Source organism: Mastomys coucha, unplaced genomic scaffold, assembly GCF_008632895.1.
Source record: "Mastomys coucha isolate ucsf_1 unplaced genomic scaffold, UCSF_Mcou_1 pScaffold22, whole genome shotgun sequence".
In the NCBI taxonomy this organism is placed as follows: domain Eukaryota; kingdom Metazoa; phylum Chordata; class Mammalia; order Rodentia; family Muridae; genus Mastomys; species Mastomys coucha.
In genome coordinates, this window is record NW_022196905.1 from 205,782,687 (window position 1) to 205,793,276 (window position 10,590).

General features: G+C 42.2%; 1 protein-coding gene across 9 annotated transcripts in view; it reads left to right on the top strand.

Moving 5' to 3' along the window:
- The window catches only part of Npy1r (neuropeptide Y receptor Y1), an 11,723-nt gene extending 1,493 nt beyond the window's left edge, over positions 1–10,230 (top strand). For 3 of the 9 annotated variants that reach the window (XM_031339964.1, XM_031339962.1, XM_031339965.1), the window contains exons 3-5: positions 848–921; positions 6,911–7,755; positions 7,864–10,230. In XM_031339964.1, the coding sequence (XP_031195824.1) occupies positions 7,060–7,755; positions 7,864–8,316 (1,149 nt within the window). In that variant the 5' untranslated portion in view covers positions 848–921; positions 6,911–7,059 and the 3' untranslated portion in view covers positions 8,317–10,230. Of the gene's footprint in view, positions 1–847; positions 922–6,095; positions 6,279–6,910; positions 7,756–7,863 lie in introns of all 9 variants that reach the window. The other 6 variants (XM_031339966.1, XM_031339963.1, XM_031339969.1 and 3 more) reach the window with 5 other exon arrangements.
- The last annotated feature ends 360 nt before the right edge of the window (positions 10,231–10,590 follow it).

Sequence of the window (10,590 nt, forward strand, 5' to 3'; positions counted from 1 at the left end):
CGCGCGCGCGCGCGCGCGCTCGTGCAAGTGTGCAGGGGGATTAGGAATGGGGGTAATCAAGAAGAGTCACATAGTTATACAATACGGAAAAGGGTGGTGAAAACAGGAGTTTTGATTGAATGTACCCAATTTCCCTCTGGTAATTCCTAGACTCTAGGACCTAGAGCAGGAAAACCCAGGAGAGGAGAGGGGAGGGGAGGGGCTGGGAAGGACTGGGGAGAGGAAGAGGGGATGAGGTGTGTTTCCCACTTCCACTGTTCTTTTTAATTGGAGTGCTCTGTGATTTGCACACAAGAGAGGACTACTTCTGCAGAAAGCCCAATTCTTTACCCATCCAAGAGACGGGGGTTCTTCCTCGATACCATTTCCTAGGGTTTCCTTATAACTGTCAATAGACAGCTATCTGTTGAACAAGTCCTTCCCCCATTCCCCGGAAGGAACAGGGAATTATGTAAGTCATTTAGCTAAGCTAGCAGTAACTTTTGCTGTGTATCTCAAGGCTGATCTTTTTTTTCCCCCAAACAAATGAGAGAATTTAAAGAAAACCACACACATACACACACACACACATACACACACAGCAGGTTATGCCTCAAGAGCTGTGTTTTATGGTAGAAACAGCACTGTAAACATCGATCAGAAAGGGCCAGCATTCCAAGAAGGAAGAAAAGGAACTGTCCTGGAAGGGTGGGAGAGGGAATCAATTTGCCAGCTTGTATGTAATGTCTTGGAAGGTCCATGGATGCCGAACTGAAATTTGTCTTTAATTCTTGCAATACTTACAGTTGTAAGACATACATATCTAAGACATATGGAAGAGCAAACGCCAGCTTGTTTTCTTTTACAGTGAGATGCAAATTCTTTCTGCAGGAAAATACTGCTACTTTCCTGACCTTTACTCTTTCTCAGAGATCTACTAAGGTAAACAAAACATTCCTTGTATCTAACACAGGGCTGTTTTCCATAACTAGAAAACTTAACAAAATCAGGGAACTCTGCATTATCTGTATAGATAAGTGATGAATTATTGCTCTGCTGGTGAAATGAGGCCATTCAAGCCAGATTAGATTATATTAAAGACAGGTTTATTGGGAAGCTGTTTCCAGTTCACTGGCTCCATGGAACTCACCATGAGAAGGGAGAGAGAAGACAGAGGTAAGAGAAAGAAAGAGCGTGCACAAAAAGAGAAAAAGAGGGGTGGAGGCTGGTAGAGACCAAAAGGTCCGAATTATATAGGGAAGAGCCTCTGGGGAAAGGGCAGCCCAGCCCCTGGGCTGGAAAGTTCAGGTTTGGGGACAGGGTATGCCAGGTAGGGACTGGGGGATGCTGGGAGAACCTGGAGGACAGATCTGCTTTGTAAAATATCCTCCTCAGCCCCGTGTCCTGGGGTCTGAAACCAAACAAGTAAATATCTACTTAGAGGGAAATATTTCTCATAGGACTTATCTATCAAATGTGATTTGGCAGGTATCAGAATAGATTATGTTTACTTAAACTTATTTGTGAGAGATCAGTCTTTATAACCCATGAATTGAAAATGACTTGTTTTTGTGAATTCCTATAGTTGTCAAAACAGGCCCTATATAAAATTTCTCCTTTCTTCCTCTCCAAAGAGAACATGTGGCCCTATGTCCCATGCCCTTCACCCTGAATCATTACAAAGCCTCCTAATGAATCTCCTTACTTCCCCTTCCCTTTTTAAATTCCAAGCAAGCAGCAGGTAGACTAAGGTAGACATCTTTTACTTATTTGCTTATTTAGCGGTGGGGGATGCCCCCCCCCCCCCCCCCCCCCCCCCCCCCCGCAATGCCCTTAGAGGGCCACTTGTAGGAGGCAGTCCCTTCTTTCCTCACTCAGAGGGCCACTTGCAGGAGGCAGTCCCTTCTTTCCACCACGTGAGGAGTGAGGAGCTAACTCAAGTCATCAGGCTTGGCAGGAAATGCCTTACAAATACTAAAGTTAAAACATATAACTTTGCATGTTTTTACCAAAGGCTCCTCTGGACTAAGGGTTAAAGGAGAAGACTGTTCCATTAGAACCCTCGCACTGTCAGCTTCTTCTCATTCGGCCTTCCCAGTGAGCGCCTTCTTGTCTACCTCCATTTGGCACAGCGGCTGTGCTCTTGCTTTAGAAATGGTCTATTTGTTTTGTTTTGTTTTGTTTTCCCCACCAGGGACGCCAGCCCTGGGAGCCTACATGGCTTCCTAGCTCTGCACTCCTGGAGGTTTGCTGTCATCTAGGGTTCTCTGCTGCCTTTGTTCACCACCCAGGATTAAGTTGCAATGCCCAATAATCCCAGTCACTTTCTAGGCTATCACATTGGGCCTTTTACTAATTTATTATTTTCTTTTCTTTCTCTGCCCATAAGACTTGAAACTCAGTGAAAAGGTCATTGCTCCTTTCCACTGAAACCAAAACAAGTGTCAAGTAAATACGTGTTCCTTCAGAAAACAGTTCATCTTTAATATGCAAAATGCAGTGTTTTCCCTTAGGTGCCTGACCTAAAAGAATGACTATTGTAACTGGCATCTGTTTTGCATTTAATTATAGATTGTGCCATTCATGTTAGCACAGACTTATACCAAACATGACTCCTATCATGTACCTATTATAGTGGTCAAGATATTTTAATTCTAAAATCTAACATTTTCAAGGTACCATGAAGTTTTCACAGTGCCTAACTTAAGGCATTGTACTGAAATCAGTAGAGGCTGATAAGGCTGGGGACTAAAAGTGGTTTGGATGAGGGGAAAGATTTGAATTGCTGTTGGGATATAACACCCCAAAACCGGGATGTGGGATCAGGATTCGGAAGTATTATAGTCAAGGATAGATACGGTGTTTGCTTGTTTGTTTAGAACGGGACAATCATATTTCAGCTATTAAAGAGTTGAAGACATAGCCTGGAGCATCGTTAAGTTCCAGGATGAGGTAGGGTAACCGAACACACTTCCTGTGCCTCACAAGAATCCACATACGCTCATACAGTCAGTAGAGCTCAGTGATAGGGCGTGAAGAGAAGCCACAGGTAATAAGAATACACTTTGCTATCCTGCTAGTGTTAGTTTGAATAATGAAAAACTGTGTAACTATTACCCTGAAGGAGGATGACCCTATGTTTGCCCGGCTTCCTTAAAGAAGTTAGAGCTTCCCCAAGCTGTAAAGCCATTACCCACTCCTTCTATGTTTGCTTTCCCACCCTACACTTGCCCTGGCTTTGGGATTCTTGAGGGTAAAACAATGTGAGACTATCCCAGAAGTCATTTCAGGTGAGACATGGATTCTAACACTCTCCACACTTGAAGTATGTCCTACTTAGGGCTTCTATGGCTGTGATGAAATACCATGACCAGAGCAAGTTGGAGAAGAAAGGGCTCATTTGGATTACTCTTCCACTGTTCATCATCAAAGGAAGTCAGGGCGGAAACTCAAACAGGCAGGAGCTGATGAAGAGGTCATGGAGGAGTGTTGATTACTAGCTTGCTCCCCATGGCTTGCACAGCCTGCTTTCTAATAGGACCCAGAACCACCATCCTAGGAGTGGCTCCAACCACAATGGCCTGGGCCCTCCCCATTAATCACTAATTAAAAAAAAATGCTCTAGGGTTCCCCAGAGCCCAATTCTATGGAGACATTTTCTCAGTTGAAGTTCCCTCCATTCAGATGACTCTATCATGTAAGGCTGACATAAAACCAGACAGCATGAAGTCATTCCACCACTATGCTTTAATGCTATATAGTCTGATTATATGATGGTAACTCTTAGTTTTATCAGGCCAAACTGTGGGTTCATAATAGAAATGACCTCATATTCTTGAAAGCAAAACTGCCAAGTGAAAAGCTTATTAGAAGTGTCACTTAAACATCAAGTGCAATTCTGCACATTTTCTCCTTTTTCTTTCAAAAGAGGTAAATCCACACAATTTTCTTCATTGTTCTAAGAAAGACAGACAAAATTCAGCCTATTAACATGGGCACAATAGCTAATTAGCATGAGAGATCCTATCCTATGAACTTCTTTTTATTTTTTTATTAGATGTTTTCTTTATTTACAATATCTCCTTTCCCAGGTTCCCCTCCAAAATAAATAAATAAATAAATAAATAAATAAATAAATAAATAAATAAATAAAATAACAAAAACTAAAACAAACTCCTGTTCCCTCCCCCCTCTCCCTGCTCACCACCCCACCCCCTCCTGCTTACTGGCCCTGGCATTCCTCTACACTGGGGCACAGAACCTTCACAGGCCAAGGACCTCTCCTCCCATTGATGACCGACTTGGCCATCCTCTGCTATACATATGCTGCTGGAGCCATTAGTCCCACCATGTGTAATCTTTGGTTGGTGTTTTAGTCCCTGGGAGCTCTGAGGCTACTAATTAGTTCATATCATTGTTTGTCCTAAGGGGTTGCAAACCCTTCAGCTCCTTGGGTCCTATCTCTAGCTCCTTCATTGGGGACCCTGTACTCAGTTCAATGGATGGCTGTGAGCATCTACTTTTCTATTAGTCAGGTACTGTCAGAACCTCTCAGGAAGCAGCTATATCAGGCTCCTGTCATCCAGCACTTGCTGGCATCCACAATAGTGTCTGGATTTGATGATTGAAAATGGGAAGGATTTCCAGGTGGAGCAGTCTCTGGATTGTCCTTCCTTCAGTCTCTGCTCCATAGTTAGTCTCTGCAACTCCTTCCATGGGTATTTTGTTCCCCCTTTTAAGAAGGAGCGAAGTATACACACTTTGGTCTTCCTTCTTCTTGAGTTTCTTGTGGTTTGTGGTTTGCACTTTGTGTATTCTGCTCTTCTGGGCTAATATCCACTTATCAGAGAATGTATACCATGTGTGTTCTTTTGTGATTGTGTTACCTCACTCAGGATGATATTCTCCAGATCCATCCATTTCCCCAAAAATTTCATAAATTCATTGTTTTCAATAGCTGAGTAGTACTCCATTGTGTAGATGTATCACATTTTCTGTATCCATTCCTCTGCTGAGGGACATCTGGGTTGTTTCCAGTTTCTGGCTATTATAAATAAGGCTGCTATGAACACAGTGGAGCATGTGTCCTTATTACATGTTGGAACATCTTCTGGATATATGCCCAGGAGTGGTATAGCTGGGTCCTCTGGTAGTACTATGTCCAATTTTCAGAGGAACCGCCAAACTGATTTCCAGAGGTTGTACCAGCTTGTAGTCCCACCAGCAATGAAGGAGTGTTCCTCTTTCTCCACAACCTCTCCAACATCTGCTGTCACTGAGTTTTATATCCTAGCCATTCTGACTGGTGTGAGGTGGAATCTCAGGGTTGTTTTGATTTGCATTTCCCTGATGACTAAGGATGTTGAACATTTCTTTAGGTGATTCTCAGCCATTTGGTATTCATCAGTTGAGAATTCTTTGTTTAGCTCTGTACCGCATTTTTTAATAGGGTTATTTGGTTATCTGGAGTCTAACTTCTTGAGTTCTTTGTGTATATTGGATATTAGCCCTCTATCAGATATAGGATTAGTAAAGACCTTTTCCCAATTTGTTAGTTGCTGTTTTGTCCTATTGACAGTGTCTTTTGCCTTACAGAAGCTTTGCAATTTTATGAGGTCCAATTTGTCAATTCTTGATCTTGAGCTTCTTTAGCAAGGGTAAAGTGGAGATCAGAGATTTCTCTCTTCTTTCTTTCTCTAAAGGAGTTTCTGATCTTATGTCTGTAATGCTTATTGTCAGTAAGAGAAGGTATGTTTACCCTGCACAATGGGGTGAAAACTTAAGGTCACAATGGAAACCACACCCTGGCATTGGACACTCATAACTGAGTGAAGAAAGAGGAGATTTTCTTGGATAAAACATTAGAAATCCTTTGAAGTCTTCTGACCTGATAATCAAAATCAGTGTCTTAAAGTTAGAATCTCCCACCCAGTGCAAAGTCTTTCTCTGGCCCCTCACGCAGTAGCCAGCACTTCTGCGAATGACAAGTAGTTTCTCCCATTTGATTCAAATTTCATTCCTCGTGGTGTCATCATCTTTCTAAAATAATGTACAGTCTTTGTACCCATTTCTCATTTCATCAGACTTGCCACTAAACTTGTCCATGTGCTCTATAGACTGCCTATTAAAACACGAGAAGTCAGCTCTACCATCCGAAGCATGGTCGGCATTAAACATCACATGGTTCTTCAATAGCCATATCACAGATGGCCAAGTTTCTTGATGCTCCGTTGGATAGGTCACCTCCTTGTGAAGATTTTTGTCAAATGGCATCTGCCTTTCAAAGCAGCCAGTGCACAGTGAGTGGTTACCACAGCGTGCTATCTGCACTAACACTTCCACTACACATTCTTCGATGTTGTTTTGCTTTGTTCCTTGTTTCCGTCTGTACATTATGCTGTTCTCTGTACATGGATATTCTCGCCATGTCTGAGAGTCTGCCGTTGGCAATATTTGTCTAACAGTTGGGAGGTATGAGATTTACAAACACTTTACTGATGTGTAAACCATTATTGAAAGTCAATATGTGAGCAAGTCCAGTTTAAAAAAGAAAAACATTTCTGGGGAGCTGGGGGATGTAGCTAAGTTGGTAGCCTAGCATGTTTGAATCCCTGGGTTCAATCCTCAGCACTGCCATAAAATCAGATGTGCCTGTAACCCCATCACTCATGAGTCAGAGACAGAAAGATCAAATGTCTAAGATCATCTTAGGCTAACACAGCGAGTTCAAGGCCAGCTACATGAGAGAGACTGTGTCTCAAAAACATTACATCTGGACTTTACAGGTTTGAAATGGTTTTTGTACTGATTGTGGGTAAGATTAAAATCTGTTTATTACTTCTGTACCTTAATTTTATAATTCTGTAAGATAGAATTTCTTTTGATGGCCCTCAGTAAATTTAGTAATGCAACTGGCCTCTTTTATTGACAGAGTACTCTCAGCTCATGGGAATGAAGAACTGAGAATTATTTTGGTGGATGGATTCAAATATATGGAATAAAAGTAAGCTGAAGATTAGACCAGTTTTGGAGGAACCATAACTCTCCATTTGTCTAGTCGGTAACAACAAAACGTAAAAAATGAATTCCACTCTGTTCTCCCGGGTTGAAAATCACTCAGCTCACTATAATGCCTCGGAGAATTCTCCACTCCTGGCTTTTGAAAATGATGACTGCCACCTGCCCTTGGCTGTGATATTCACCTTGGCTCTTGCTTACGGGGCGGTGATTATTCTCGGGGTCTCTGGAAACCTGGCTTTGATCATAATCATCCTGAAACAGAAAGAAATGAGAAATGTCACCAACATTCTGATCGTGAACCTCTCCTTCTCAGACTTGCTGGTGGCGGTCATGTGTCTCCCGTTCACTTTCGTATACACGCTGATGGACCACTGGGTCTTCGGGGAGACCATGTGTAAACTGAATCCCTTTGTACAATGTGTCTCCATCACAGTGTCCATTTTCTCGCTGGTTCTCATTGCTGTGGAACGCCATCAGCTAATCATCAACCCAAGAGGGTGGAGACCAAGCAATAGGCATGCTTACATAGGGATTACTGTCATTTGGGTCCTGGCAGTGGCTTCCTCTCTGCCCTTTGTGATTTATCAAGTTCTGACTGACGAGCCTTTCCAAAATGTATCACTTGCCGCATTCAAGGACAAGTATGTGTGCTTTGACAAATTTCCGTCAGACTCTCACAGGCTGTCTTACACGACTCTCCTTCTGGTGCTGCAGTATTTCGGCCCACTCTGCTTCATATTCATATGCTACTTCAAGGTAAGGAAACCGTTGGCCCCATCCCCAGTTGTTTCCCTTTTTACCTCCTTTATATAGACTTCCCCAGGTGCATGTTGTACTTGGACTCATCCTTTGCTTCCTTCATAGATATACATTCGCTTGAAAAGGAGAAACAACATGATGGACAAGATCAGGGACAGTAAGTACAGGTCCAGTGAGACCAAACGAATCAATATCATGTTGCTCTCCATTGTGGTCGCCTTCGCGGTCTGCTGGCTGCCCCTTACCATCTTCAACACTGTGTTCGACTGGAACCACCAGATCATTGCCACTTGCAACCACAATCTGCTGTTTCTGCTCTGCCACCTCACGGCCATGATCTCCACCTGTGTCAACCCCATCTTTTATGGATTCCTGAACAAAAACTTCCAGAGAGACTTGCAGTTCTTTTTCAACTTTTGTGACTTCAGGTCTCGAGATGATGACTATGAGACCATAGCCATGTCTACCATGCATACCGACGTGTCCAAGACTTCTCTGAAGCAGGCAAGCCCAGTCGCATTTAAAAAAATCAGTATGAATGACAATGAAAAAGTCTGAAGCTGCTCAGAACATACGGTCCCAGGCTCTATCTGTGGAAAGACAAGCACAGACTACTGCACGCTCTCTTTCTTTACCTGTGCTCCCAGGGAACGGAATGAAGCAGGGTTGGAAAGTCCGGGACATCCTGGGTTGGGTTTTACTGCTTTTGTCACGGTTGCCATGATTACTTGGAAATCTAGATTACTTTGTAATCTATCTCTGGTAACAGTTTTGACTAGACTGCCTCTGTGTGTGTGTGTGTGTGTGTGTGTGTGTGTGTGTGTGTGTGTGTGGTGTGTGTGTGTGTCTGTCTGTCTGTCTGTCTGTCTCTGCCTGCCTGTCTGTCTTTGTGAGCTTGAAATTATGCATATGACAAGGCGTTTTATATTGTATTTATTGGAGTGAATTTCTCTGTAGTAGTGTCATGAGCTCACTTCAAAAGCAGTACCCACTGGATATTGTCAAGATACTGGATTTTCAAGATCAGATGAGATTTCCAAGACCTTGGACTACTTTCGATCCCTGCTAGGCATCATCTTAAGTCTGTTACAAGGGTAACAGTATACAAAAGTCACCTTTTAGAATGTGCGGGAGCCAAAAGAGAGTCTGAAGTCATTTAGCAGCATCTTTTTTTCTCCCTCCCTCTCTCTCTCTCTCTCTCTCTCTCTCTCTCTCTCTCTCTCTCTCTTTGAGAGGGACTGGACTTGTTACTCCTAATTGACTCTTGGTAAAGATAAAGATAAGTAAAGAACACGTTTTTTCAGCTGTGAATATCACCGGGAGGTAGGCCACCCACAAGAATGAAGTGGCAAAGCGGGTCGCTAATTTCAAAATTCCTCTGACAACCAAAGCATTTCAGGGTAATTAGTTTAATATGTAAACTAGTCTTGCTGCAGATAGGTAAATTGCACCCAAAGGACTTGATCATTGAAAGGTTTTGCATCGTTCATAAGCATAAGAGTGTTGAGCTCTATCAAACTTTCTGGCACAAGCATGTGACTCAGAACATTTCTAACTCATACTGTATAGAAACATAAGATGTGTTTTCCATACAGCAGTGCCTGCATAGTAACTAGTGTTTAACTCTCACCATTTCCCCTTCCTGGCAAAGGACACAGGGACAATGTTAATGTATCTACCCTTTAGCTAACAGGTATCTCTACCTAAAACTTTCATGTAGCCAGCTCATCCTAACTTGTATAAACTGTATAACTTGTGGAGTTTTATAATCATATACTATTATGTCATAGAGTACTGAGTAGCCCTGTCATATTAACATATTTACTTCCATGTATCTTGTAATTACGATTTAGCCTCAGAAAAGATCCTTTGAAGAACAAGACAGTTTCAATGTTGCCTGTGAGTGATTTTTAGAAGGGCAAACACTTTCTGTATTAAAACTGTTTGAGCTTTTCAGAGGAGTCTGTTCTGTGTTTCTCTTGAGCTTCATTTCTTCCTGTCTCAAGACTTGCCTTCCATGATATGATATCTTCACCATACCCATTACCAATTTGCTGGAGAGTTACTGTTTATTCTGTAACCACTGGGGGCTGGTACACTTTACTTTTCTAGATTTGAGAGCTTCTTAAGGCAGAGACTATAATAATGATAGACCCACAGATTATTTCTCACAGCAACAAGTAATTAAAACATTATGTGTTTTAAATGTGTTTCAGGGACTGAGGAGATGGTCCAGAAGATAAAAAACTTGCTGTACAAGCATGTTGGCCTGGGGTTGGATCCCTAGTCCCATATACGTAACTACTGGGTTGGTGTAATCCTACTGTTCCAGGGAGGAGGAGACCAAAGATTCTTAAGGCAAGCTGCTTAGCTAGATTAACTGATCCAGCCTGCTCTGGGTTCAGTGAAATGAAAAGCAACTAGGAAAGACTCAACATCAGCCTTTGGTCTATAAAGACACAAACACATGCATGTGCCTTCGCCCAGTACAAAACTGCATCTACACACTCATGAACACACATACACAACACATGTATATGAACACCTAGATCCATATACATACAGACATATAATTTCCAAAACAAGTGAATGAATGAAGGCAAAATTTCTCCTTTCCACTGTGTCACATGGAATTCACATCATGGTAGGGGTTTTTTGGATTCTCTTCCCTCTGTCCCTCTTTAGCAAAAGAACATTTTCTCTTCTACTGCATTATTTCCACCCCCAAATGAAACAGTAATCACTTTTAGATTTTTAGGATCTTGCATCATCAGCTTTGTAAGAAATATCAACCTTCTTAGGGTTGATGTTAGTAAGAAATCAAATAACAGC